Here is a 14,071-nt window from a genome sequence, read left to right as displayed (position 1 = left end):
TCCGCTTCTTAGTTCAAAAAGGAACAGGTTTTGGAAATTCAAAATTTTCAATTTTTGACCTTGACCTTTGATGACCTTGACCTTTATTGGGTCAAAGGTCATTGACGTTGTCTATTAGTTTATGCTCTCATATTTGACCACTGACGTCTACTTTCGCTTTTATAGCTGTCCAAAAACATCCAAATTCGCAACTTTGGACTGCTCTAGCACGTGACCTAATTAACCTAGAGAGTAAATTTTTTCGGTTTCCTAATGTGCTTCTCGTGTACTTTACATAGATATATAACAATCGTTTTTTTAAAGCAATTCGTGATTTTTTCAAATTTGAGTTTTTTTTTTACAATATTTGCGACTGTTTGAGCTTAGTGTATGTATATGTTATGATCTATTTGATGTAGAACCTTGATATTTGGAATATAATTAGACACTTTGAATATGAATTCACCTATGACAAAAAAACTTATGTGGGCGTGGCACATCCGGGTTGAATTACTAATTGTTTACATTTTGGGGCTGGGGCATAACTCACATAGGATGCGTTTGTTCAAAAAGAGACTTTGCACACAATTACCTCATCCTTTTGGCCAGTATGTATTAACAGCTCAGTTGTTTCAGCTTTATAGTTTCAAAAAAGGAACAGGTTTTAACATTTGGATATTTTCATTTTTCGATTTTGACCTTTGTTGACTTTTGTTGACCTATATCTTTTGACCTTTTGAAGTATCCATTTGTTCAAAATGGAACTTTGCATACAATTACCTCATATTGTGAGCCACTTTGTCTTAGAATTTCGGTTGTTTCCGCTTCATAGTTCAAAAAAAGGAACAGGTTTTGGAAATTGAAAATTTTCAATTTTTGACCTTGACCTTTGTTGACCTTGACCTTTCTAACATCAAACGTCATTGGCATTGGCTATCTATTTATACTTTTATATTTGCCGTCCTATGTCAACTTCCGGTTTTATAGTCGTGTGCAATTAGAAATTTTGATGACGTATATCTCTTGATCTTGACCTTTTTAGACTTTCTCTTTTACAAGATCAAAGGTCATTGACTTTGGCTATCTGCTGATACTTTCATTTGTGAGGTCTGACGTCTACTTCCGGTATTAGAATCTTCTAAAAAATGAAAATTTCTCAACTTTAGACTGTTCTTGCGCTTGATCTAATTATCGTGGAAGGATGATTTTTTCGGGGTCTTTTGCAATTTGCTACATTTGCAAAGTCCCACTCTGTGCCACGAGTGGCTCTAGTTATATCTTTGATTTCATTTCTTTAGTGTTCCAGATATAGATATTCACACGCTTTGGATAGAGTCTTGACGATTTATGATATGCTGTGGAATACCTCACAGTGTTTGCACAGGAAATGCATTAATTAAAACCGAAACCTGAAACCGTTGTTTTTTACATTCTAGACGCAGTGGTGGATTATAATTTTCATGATATTTGTTCGCCAAAGTTGAGCCGAAATGATTCTGCTGTAAGTTGTAATAGCATAGGAAAGAGACTTGCTATTACTGATACAGTTGATAAAGTTGAAGCTCTTCGAAATTTTCTTCTGAGAGATAATCCAAGTAAGCACAAGTTTAGCTCTGTTATTCATTCTTGTTCAACTGAAATCGTACGGGCCAAATTCGGTTATGTATAATAGGATCGGGGATGGTTATATTAAACGTTTTGAACGTCAACTTTTTTCAAGGGCTTGACGGATATGTTTCAGATGGAGAGGACGTGGGATAATCTCCCTTCCTTCTTAGCAGACATATTATTTAATCTCCGTTCCATTTGTTATCTAAGGTTATCAGATATGTGTGAGTCTCTAGTCATTTAAGCAGCATTGTCCTACCCACGTCATGATTTCATTTGACTAAATAGTGATTGTGTTAAGGTGTGTATCACCAGTTGTGTGTGTTTGCGAAGAATAGCGATCATAAGTTTCGAACGCACCTGTCATCCAATTGATTTTTGAGAAACTAATGACTATTTTCATTATGCGCTATTGTGTGAGAGTACCTCTACATAGAGTAGTTAAGTTGAATAATATCAGTGACGAGAATATTGGTCTGCTGTAGCAAGGGCCCTATTGCCTGACTAACATTTCAAAGATCAAGATGCCACCTTTGATATCATTAAGATGTGATATAAAAAAAAAATTTACAAATTGTAAATATTCTTGAAATATAAGTATTAGATAGTGAAATGCGAAATATAACTAGAATCAAGAAAGAGAAAAAGAAATCATTTCTTTTTAAACAAAGATAACAATTTGAATTGTTTTTGACATGATAAAGTATTTTCTTTGTTTTTTTTTCATCTTCTAGACAATATAAAGGATCATTATTTAGATGCTACAAGAATTTCAGAAGGATCTGAATTTCATTGGTCAAATGGAGTCGTACTTTCTTTACTGCCGTCGCCATTCTGGAGACAAAACGAACCAAGTAATCCTTTAGAAATGTGTATTACTATGTCACCAGGCTATCGTAATGGTAGACTTAATGACGATTCATGTGATACAGAATATTGTTATGTTTGTGAACCTCTGTGATATGATATTTTGCTTTGATTAAACTTTGTGTACTTGATACATGCATGATAAAATGGCGTTCAACTGAATCAGGATTTGACGCATATATAATGAAAAGGAGGCGGAAAAAAAATCAATCTGAAAAAAGAATTCATTTTCATTTCGGTTAGAATATTTTTTTATTCCATGAGCCAAATTCCGATAAAATCACGTTAGGATTTGACACATTAATTATTAAATGGTTAGAATATTTTAATTCGGACCAACGAAAAATGTCGGTTTGGCAAAAACCTTCGCAATATATCAACAATGGTATGGGGATACTTCTTTCTTTGATAGCCTAACGTCATATCCATTTGCATATTTTTTCAAAATGGCTACTATTTGAAACTCTTTTTACACTAATTATTTCGCCTGTTTAAAACGCTTGTACATATTTATATCATGTTTTATTAGATCAGGTGAACCTAGTATTTTGGACCGAGATTATAACTATCCATGGGGTCACATGATTTCAAAACCGGCCAATCAACACGATTCTAACACGAAATTCATTTTACGGTTTGTTTTGTATATTAGAACACACACACGAAACTCGAGTATATAATAGAAAAAACGGTAACCCCTATCATCTGAAAAATGTCACAATGGTACTTATCATTTGGATAAAGTTGATCATGGTCAAACTATAAATTGTGGCCGTGGTTTAAATGTCTTAATGTTTTATTGTTCCAACTCAAGTTTTTCATAACCTTGATGATCCAGGTCACGGGGCACACTGTCACGAATTTGACACCAGATGCTCACACGATGAAGGAAATGGTAAAGTCTTTGGCATGCCGAAAAAATTTCTAAGGATGTCGCGAAGATTCATTCTCGTGTTGAATTCGTTTGTCCATTTTTACCCTTCCTAAGGCCATCGTGAGGGCATCGTGTCAAATCGTGCCGTCTTCGGCTGTACTTCGTATTATCATCGGTGCCATTGGGCATTTTTCGACTCACGAAGAAAACATGAAGCTGTTCGAATGTCTTAGGAAGGTCTCACGACTAAGCGAAGCCCTCGCAATGCCGTCGCGGATCTATCGTGAATCTATCGTATCATAGTGCGATGAAATCACGATGGGACCACGGTGTCGGGTGAGACTGTCGAATTTGAAATGATTTTGAAATGTACAGTGTCTACTGCTCCCGATGATCCCGGATCAGTAATGGATTTTCCCGAATTTGTTGGTTGTTGCTGACTATTCTGCTTCCTCGGTCGATCGGCAGGTCATGAGAAGGAAGCCTTCGTGACAAAATTCGAACGCATCGTACTCTTGCCTTCATCAATAGCCCAATCAGACGTAAAACTCCTCTTATTTCATTTCAATTCTCATTATCGTGTGACGGTCTGTCTGCATCGCACTTACTTCAGCCTTAGATTGGCTGCTATCGTAGTTCGGCGCTATCCGCGCCCGAATTTCAGCTTTCCTTATTCGTATGGACACCTGGTGTCAATATCGGCACAGTGTGAAGCCTGCATGACAAATGGTTGTGTACATTATTTATCCTTTTTCAATTAAGTCTATGGTTAGTGCAGAAAACAAAAGCAGGATAGGATTATGAAACCGTCAAATAGAAACAACGTTGTTGGCAAAAAAGAGAACCACGGGCTGGTCATGAGTATAAATCGATCAAAATAATAATAGTAAACTGTTTATTAGAAATGGATTGGACAAAAATTTAAATTTATTTTGACATAATTCACAAATGAAATAAATTATAATATTGACGATAATATCTACAAATATATATAAACAAAATATATAAATATCACAAAACAAACGACACAAATAATCCGAGACAAACAGGTTTCTTGAATGGAGAGAGATCGAAATCTAATGATGTGAAATGAGTGATAAAAATCAATTTATAGAACGGATTCTTATGCGACAGAAAAATCACATTAAATTGGGGAACACAATGATATAGTATGGAACTGGGTTTTATTATACACAACGGTTCAACAATTTACCTTGTCATTTTCAACTGATGATGCCAATATAAATTGTTGAATGTTGTATTAAACAAAAACCAGGAATAGTACATAGTATAAAACATTGTTTTCCATTGTTAGTCATTTCACTTATAAACTGTTATAACACTCTTAAAACAAGTTTCATGACGTCACGAATCCCTTCAACAAAGCAAATTTGAAAGATTTCGATGATCCACATTTTGCTACATTAGGCAAGAAAGTTCGAACACATGGGATTTAAATATATGATTAATTTTTGATGAAAATTGCCATAAATACAAACAACAACGAAAACAGACTGGGGTTGATCCTTGGAGATAAACTTTCAATCATATCCAGTGCACATGTTGCTGAAAGAAAAAACAATTTTTAGTATGAGAAATATCATTGAATGCGAAAATAAAAATACTTCATTTCATCTTACATAATACATGTAGACTGACTCATTCAAAATAAATACCTTCTATTCCCTATTCCCTCAGAAGCCACCCCCGTGTTTCAATTGTGATTGAATCAACCATTTTCCATTGATGATTGAAACGTAGGCTTGTCGCAACAAGACATCTAAAGCTCTTTATCTAGATACCTAAGGCTCATTGTTAATGGCAATATTCGGACTTCTTATCTGGTGACACATCAAATGGGCGTGACAATGGTGGTCTGCCTTTATTGCGTTAATAACAAATGTTTCATAAAAAAAAAATATACTTACATGGTGCTATACAAACTTTACAAGATTTAGGACATGTTTCTCTAACTAAATCAGAAAATGAGCTATTACAGTAACCAGACGAGGCTATAAACGGACAGGCATTATCAAAATCCATACACATCTTATTAGGATCTAAAAACATACAGAATTAGACAAATAAACCAAAGTAAAAAAAACAAGCACATGTACATTGATTTAGGAAATTTTCAAGTTATTTATTAAAAGACTTGACGGTAATCTACAAAAACCTGCTTTTTTACTGCTTATGTCTATGAAATTGGTTAAATTTTAGTATTCACTTAAATATTCATATACATTTTTTTCTTCCTTTAGATAAAAGAGAAGTTAAGAATTTGTTAACACTATTTCAATTACTAGTTCGGATCGACAAACAAAGGAGTTCAATTGGATGTCCAAAAGTACAAATCTTACATATGAACTTTTAAGCAGAATCTTCTATGGGAACGTTAATGATAAAGGATACGACTACTTTCAGAAGTACAAGGTCAAAGGATCGAAATTACTTATATAAGGACGAATAGGTTAAATCTTGTTCCCACCACTTTATAATTACTATCTATAGATCTAACATCCCGTTTATAAGTGTTATTTTGTGGTAATTTAAGAGATATCGCTGTTCCGCTTATAACAATTATTAATATCATTGGTTCACTTTTCAAACAAGAACAATACCGGTAATATCTTAACTTAGTTAATTTTAAAGTTGGTCACTATTGTTATATTCCCAATCAACTAGATGTTTTAAAACCACACAGGAAAATCATAGGTTGTGGTTATTTTGATTTGAGACTTCACGATTTGTAGAAAATAAAAGTATATTGATGTCGTTGCAATCTAAAGTACAATGTAGTTGACTGTGCAGTATCGTTGCTACGACAGTACATTCGACACAAAAAGTTACAATTGAGCTGTGGTTTGAAAAATTAGTATCTATGACTTAAGTTAAGAATAATTAATTTCATTTTGTGAATTCATAAGTTATGTACACGTATTCATACCTGGATATAAATTTGTTTTGGAGTCTTTTACAAACAGACCTAAAACACTTACCTTCATCACAGAAATTGCACGTTTTCTTGCAATATACCATCAATCTTTCTGGATCGCGTCTACATTGTTCATTATCTCTTAAAGATTCACACCTTGATTGTAGTAAAATATCTCTGCATTCTAAATAATAATAATATCTATTTATTTAATTTCATTTATTAGATTGTAGACGAAATCAAAATTAGGGGTGTATACTACGAAAGCAAAGAGAAAGTCAACTGGTCCAATAAAGAAGAATTTTCCAAATGGACTATACTTGATTTCATATTTATTTCAATAAATTGCCATGCTCTCAAAAGCACCTATTTAATGCCATTAGATTGAAAAACAGATTTCGTTGTATGCTTTTTTTGATGGGTCACTACATTCGGCATCCATGTTCTGACAAAGTGTTTCTTAAAATGCTGTTCGGTACGACATGAATTGTCATATTGCTAACCAATGAAAATTAAAAGTTTAAAAAATCTGTTGATGATATAGGCAAATTTTCATCAACGATTATTGACATATAAACCCAGTACATGTACGAATGATGCGAACCGCAATACAAAACCCGAAATCCAAAACAAAATATTGATGAAACATTGGTAGCAGCTACCAGAAACTTTTCACATGAGGAAATATATCAATCATTAGTGATTAAGTAAGACAATCACCAGACTATATTAACGACAGAGAAAATCTAATGGTCAATTCTTGGCCTTGTCCTGATTCAGGGAAACGGACGCCACGTTTTGTTACGTTAGACTTACCTGGTGGTGGTTTAACAGTGGACTGCGTTGTAGTTGTAGTTGATGGTGTTGTTGTTCGTATTGTACGACGAGTTGTTGCTGTCATATCACACAATTTAACAGGATTTTGGATGTTTGTTGTTTCCATTGGACAATAACATCGACAATCTTTTCCTTGGAAACCCTCTCCAGGGCAGGTTTGTCTCGTACATTCAGCTAAAAGGGTATACAGAGCATTTAATGATTTGTACGTTTTGGACAGGTAAATATTGTAATATATCTTACCTACAAATGCATTTCTCGTCAGCTTGCTTAAAACCCCTAAACAGGTCTCCTACTATTACATTATATGTTGACATTGAAAAATAACCATTAGTTCCCAGATGAAAAACAAGTTTTGAAATGATTTCAGGTAAGCTAGAGTGTTTTGGCTAGTTATAAACATGCTAGGAGCTTAGATATGTTCTTTTTAAAGGTGTTGAAAGTCGGAGGCATTTGGAAGATGCACTAATCCGAAGACCAAAGTACTAAAGGCTGTACAGACTAAAGATTTGAAAAATTGAAATAAACGCTTCTATTTGTACACTGCGTGAATATCCTCGACTTTGTTAGCCTAAATCTAGGCAAACAGTATGCAAAATACAGTTTCTTTGACTTCCTATCACACGGACCATTGGTTTCAGAGAAAATCCTTCTCGACGTTGATATGTATGGTTAACAGTGAAATGTTTTGATGTCTATAACTCACCAGCGCAGCTGTACATTAGATTGGCCAATTTCACATCTCTAAAACTCAATGCTTGACGTTGACCAATCAAGTTCTGGAAAGCTGGATCTTTAGTAACAATTGTTCTGGGTCCGAATGACTGAAAAAGTAAGAATGAAAGGTTTCAAAATTGTTGTTGTTAAATACTTTTGTTCAGTCATACTCGCATTTCTCATGCGAATGAGAGCTACATTGCAAATGACCATTTTCCTCGATAGGCTGAAAATTGTTGTTAAAATCTGTGAGTCCAATGATACCCAAAATATAGATTTCTCTTCAGTTGAAATCTAGAATATAAGAATCCAATCCTTAAGAATCCAATAAGAATGGATACTTACATTAGCCGAGTAGTGCATAATACTGGTATAATCATATTCAACGTTGAAATCATTAATAACATTTGGTGATCTTTTACTGTATTGGGACTGCCACTTAGGTGGGATTTGATTAAAGTTAACAGTGATGAAATCATCTCGATCTGGGCGAGCTTGTTCATGAATCCAACCAATAGCATGACCGATTTCATGGACAACAATACCTCTCTGAAATCAATTAAATAAAACTATTAGTTGGGTTCTAGTCGGATGCACTTTTGTATTTTCTGTCTATAAAGCAAAAAAAAAAAAACAAAAAAAAAAAAAAAACAAAAGAAGGATAATGTTACTTGATGTCGATGTAATTTCAATCTATGTGTGTTTTAATTGGTGATTTTAAAGTTTAAACGCCCGTCTGATAATTGCTAAAAGTCGATCTCGACCGAGAATTTTTGTATAAAAAGCATTCGCAATCCGTTCCAACAACTAGTTTGCGATATCAGCATCCGCTGGAAGCGAACGTTAACTTGTCATCTACCTACCCTACCGTTCCAACAACAATTACTTGAGATCCACCCTACCGTGCTGGCTGATCAAACTGTGGGCGACCAAAGACATCCTCTTGCACTTGCCTCCGAATCAAATATAGCCATACCTTACAGAAGGACGGTTTTGACAAATAAATTTGCTCATATTAGCAAAGAAAACAGATTTACCGTTCTACAACCACGTCCTAAACTGATTGGTTGAACAGTACCAGTTCGCCCTAATCTGGAATAACACCTAAAATGGAACAAATAAAAGGATTGTGCACTTGTGCAAAGATAACCCACGCCACTTAGAGCTCGCAAGTGGTCACTCTCCATTAGCATACATTTCAGTTAGTTTACAATTAGGCCTCATTACTATTCTTGATCAAAGGTAAAGCTGATAATAAGTGAAGATATTCATTTTTAACAATGTAAGATCGTAACTAAGGTATCCATACCCGTCTCCATTTCTGAAGAGTATTCGGCTAGGATTCTGGTTCAGTTGGTTTCGTGGAACTTCATTAAATGTTAAACATGTCATGTCTTCCCAATCTTTTATTCCAGCTCTGATGGTAGATATATCTCTCGAGCCTAAAAAAATACCACCCAACATAATGATACATTTACAAGAAGGCCATTGGTCTCCAGTAAATTGTGTAATGACCAGCATTAATGATATTTTTTACCTACGATCCGGTTGGAATTCGGTTCATGATGATTTGATACCTATTCTTTTGCGGTTGGGTGACTCTGTGTACATGTCCTAAACTGAGGTAATTGTATTGACCGACTTGTTCAAAAACATAGTACTAAGATGAACACCGCAAAAAGTATTTTAATCAGTTAGAAAGCTCAATGACTCTTTGAAATAACAGCCAATCGTAAATATACTGTTTGTATTATTTTAATGCGATATTGGGCACGAATACTTAAAAACATGTTAAGATATTTCCGTGTTCTCTCAATTAGCGTAAACAATGATGATAAATATGTTTTATGATTAATGTTCATATGTAAAGGAAATGTCAAGCCCAAATCTATATTCTAGAGGGCAGTCGGGCAATTTAAACCTTTGTCTCATAACCTAACATGACATTGGTCCTTATAGGTTTCAACCTAAATTTCCCTGAGAATCACAAGTCGAAAGGGCTAATTTGATTTAAGTATCTTGGCGTTCGAAATCTGTTTAATTTTGGAATTTGTCAATTTTCAAAGATTTGACGAACTAAGACACATGCAAGTAATTGTCAATGGTAACAACATTCTGAGCAATGTTTCAAACATACAGATAACTGGTTCTGCTCGTATTCTTACAATAATGATGACACTATAGTTACATAATTGTCCTTCTTAATATTGTATATACTTACTGAAATCTGTTTCCTGAATTTGATAAGGAACTTGGTTATTGGGCCATCTCAGTCTTAAATTATTATAAGCTTTTCTTTTGTGTCTGTTAGCTGGCGATCTGAAAAAAATCAAAGTTGAAATTTGATGCTGAAGAGGAAGATACATACTGGTCAATATAGAAATGTAGGCATATGAAAGAATCCTTGAACAGAAGCGTGAAACCTGCAAATATTGGACCAAGCAACAATCCACAGCTTAAGAAATTGTGTGTCCGTTTGTTTTTGAATTTAGCTTACTACCAGCTTTTTCAGACTTCCATTCCCAGATGAATTCAAAATACAAAATTGTGCTTATTTAAGATCCAGAGTTATAACTTTTATCGATATAAGTTACTTCTTAATACGTATAGGTAACTATTTTAGTTATAATGTCCATGAAACCATTGAGTAGTCTTCTTGATGCTGTCCTATTGGTTTCATCAGAATTCAAAACTATGATGAAATGATATATCAAAAATGTGTATAGGTCACATGTTACATACATTTGTTTCACATAAGTTTGTCATGACCAGGAAATATTATCATTACCTGTATTGAGCCAATTCTGTCCTGTTTAATAAAATATCAAGTTCCACCATAGCCATCATTTTGCCATCACCCAAATCATGAAACAAATCTAACATCTCAACTGTAAAATATAGGAGTCAATAGGTTAAGTTATAGATAGGTATGATAATGCAGCTGGCCATTGCAACTCACACTATTTGGTAAGGAGTATTCAGCCTACAGGAAACTTCAAAGAGTATCTAGATCAATTTTAAACCGTTAAGGGAATGTATTAAAGATATAATAAAGTAAGGTGAGGGCATAGTTTTATAAAAGCACTGGCCTTGCAATGGTGTTGGACGGTATTACGACTCGATTTAGTGGAATCCTTTCTCTACAAATCGGCGTTTACTACTAGTTTTCAAACACCAGCCAAAAACAAAAGACATTAAAAAGTTTACGTAAACCTAATAGTTTTGGCGTTCTAAACATTACTTAATCTTTAGGATAAGATATGGGACAAATTTCTGTAGATTGTGGTCGATAGTTTTCATTGATATGACGACCTAGGTTTCCCGATCCACTTAAAAATCAGACTGCCCCTTCCACTGCTCAATTTCCTCTTAGAAATGTTTAACATGTTAAAGTAATACAATTTGCAGTTGCAAGTCCTTACCATTATTATTCTGGGTCATAGCATCCATCAATATCTCATCTAATGATCTTGTGTCTTCTTTTGAACTGGTCGGAGCGCCATTAGTCTAAAACAAGAGTATTTTTTTAACATATACATGGACCAGTTAAACCTAATTGACTGCTTAAGGATGCCATATTGACAGATAAAGTCGCAGTGGAATCAAAAGAAGAATAAGAGCGCTGGTTCACTTTTACTAGTGACATCAAACACTTCCTTATTAAAGTTAGTTGTCTTTTTTAAATAATAGATAATGGCCTTAATTTTGACCGAATTATGTCTACTGTAAATTTTGCATTTATATCAAAGCAAGGTGAATGTAAAACTATCAATACTTTTATGAAGCTGAAATTCGATTTGAATAATCGGTAAAATCGACAACGAAAAAACGAAAACAGTAGCAATTCTTTGTAATAAGATTTGAAACATTCTTACCAAAAATATAAACGTTGCAAGAACCATCACTCCAAAAATGTTCTTCATTGTGAGAAATTAGACAGATATTCACAATCACTTCTGATACGACTTGTAAATCTTCAATCTCTTTAACTAAAGTTAACCAAACGGGAAGTAAAATTCAGATTTATGAAAAAGTTTGTGCTCTTAGGATATACTACATTCATAATATATACCAAATGTATTTCCTCCTGAAACGGATCTTCCTCTTAATCATTTCTTGTTAATCCTATTACTTGAAAGCAAATATTGAAATATTGATGATACATCGTGGACATCTGATAAACCAAAGGCATCAGATTTCAACTTCAACATGCAATAGATATATTCTCTGAATCGAATTTCACTTCGATTTAATCATTTCTATTCGACCTATTGACAAATATGTCATGGTTTGGGGGAACTGGGGAGGCTATGAAATGAAGAAAAATACTCAGTTACGAAAATAGATGAAAAGCTGAACTTGCTCCAGGTGGTTGTTTGGATGAATATCAGACTGGCAAACTCTAAGCACCAAATCTCACTATTGAACCACAGCACCCACTAGCATTTTGTCATATTCAATGGCTATTTTTACCTCTCATATGTGTATTAGATTTAGATGGAAATGTGTAGAACTTTTATTAGTATATTTTCAACATTCACAAAATGGGGATTAAATTCCAATATTTTTTTTAACTGAGCAAATGAAACAGTGTTGTGTTGTGAAAAAAAAATAATGCTGGATACGGGAACTAGGTCTGTTGTTTCGTCGGAAAAGCTAGACGATTATTTGTCATGTCATTGTCATTTACCAAGGGACAATTTTAGTAGTGACATTAGTAATAATCTAAGGTTGCACTAATGACAAAGCGTCTCATTTGGGTTTCATGATCAAATAAATTAGTCACTCCTTGTAACTAATAATAGTTTTCGTTCAGAAGGAAATATCCATACATTTCATCGCTAGACTACGGAGGAAGGGAAGTAATATTACTAACAAGATAGGAAGATACGCCCAATCTGTGTCAAATCGTAATAAAAATCTAATTTGTTAATTTAAACAAACACACAAATTTGTAAACACCTCTCTCGGGTTCACAAGCCAACAAATTTTAATGCGTTTTTCCTCTGTCAAGGGCAATAACTCAATTCAGTTCATCGAAAAGTCGTCAAATTTAAACTTGACCAAAATTTATTGTAATAGATGATTACACCCTCACAATTTCATTAAAAGCATATGGAAACTGTAGTCTCTATACTGCATACAAACAAGTCACGGGCAATAACTCAAGAACAGTTTATTGAAAAATGACCAAGATATCATCACTATAAATTATCACACCAAATTTCATATAAATCGGATGAAAACTGTAGTCTCTATTTCACAAACAAATTTCGACGCGCTTTTCCAAAGTCAAGGACAATAACTCAAGAACCGTTTATTGAAAAAATCGTCAATTTTATATATTTATAAATCATTATAAATGATCACACCAAATATCATTAAAATCAAATAAAAACTATTATAATGTGGTCGTATAAAAAAAAGTATTGTTTTCATATTGCGAAGTTTTCATGTGTACAATTCAGTTATACAGGCATACTTAATACACTCCTCACAAACTAACACTTAATAAGCCAAAATATCTGTTATTACTGTTGCTTTATATTATTCAGACATGCAGAAATGTGAGAGGGGCACCAGCCTCTTCCAAATCATTATAAGATCAATGTTGCCCCTATTTTTAAATCCTTGTCATAAAACCACTCAAAGCTATTCAAACTTCAAGGACATTGAAATTGGTCTAGTGTAACTTGTTATAGGGGATTTGAAGATCTAGCATCTATTAGCTATTCGGTTTATTCCTATATCACCGCTTCCCAATTCTCCCCAATCTATCCCCTTCTGCCCCTTCCAATTAAAGACTTCTGAAGAGTATTTAGATATGTTGAAGACCCTCGAACACGATGAATCTGCCCCTTTCATAATGGATTTAAATAACATAAAGCAAAGATAACATAAAAAAAGTTATGTGAATACAGAACAGCAATTGCATATTGAAACCCGGAACAAGCATGATCTTTTAGTTGGATGGGGCGAAACGAGAAGGGTGAAGTGGGAAGGGGCGAATAGGAAAAGGGGAAAAATAGCAAGGGGAGATATTAAAAAGGAGCGCAACAAAAAAGGGACGAAAAGGAAATAATTTAGATTTTCTCATCAGTTCCATCCAAATTAGATGATTTCGCTATCTTCTATGTAACTAATAGGCTAATTAGTATTGGATTTTAGAAAATTATTCAAGACTTTTACGACATCATACATTTAATCTGATCAAAATATTTCATTACGTTTCCCTTTTATAGTTTACTTTTATC

General features: G+C 34.0%; 1 protein-coding gene across 1 annotated transcript; it reads right to left on the bottom strand.

Moving 5' to 3' along the window:
* Positions 1-4,207: 4,207 nt before the first annotated feature.
* Positions 4,208-11,839, bottom strand: LOTGIDRAFT_181619 (hypothetical protein). Its single transcript, XM_009053266.1, has 12 exons — positions 11,693-11,839; positions 11,240-11,324; positions 10,606-10,705; positions 10,039-10,136; positions 9,127-9,259; positions 8,855-8,921; positions 8,163-8,366; positions 7,807-7,924; positions 7,080-7,274; positions 6,328-6,447; positions 5,257-5,388; positions 4,208-4,894 (listed from the first exon to the last, which is right to left on the bottom strand). The coding sequence occupies exons 1-12, from the start codon at positions 11,738-11,740 to the stop codon at positions 4,794-4,796; spliced, it is 1,401 nt and encodes a 466-aa protein (XP_009051514.1). The 5' UTR covers positions 11,741-11,839; the 3' UTR covers positions 4,208-4,793.
* Between the last annotated feature and the right edge of the window lie 2,232 nt (positions 11,840-14,071).

This window comes from Lottia gigantea (assembly GCF_000327385.1).
Source record: "Lottia gigantea unplaced genomic scaffold LOTGIsca_2, whole genome shotgun sequence".
Taxonomy (NCBI): Eukaryota; Metazoa; Mollusca; class Gastropoda; family Lottiidae; genus Lottia; species Lottia gigantea.
Note: the sequence above shows the minus strand (reverse complement) of the source record. Positions and strands in the feature narration are given on the sequence as shown.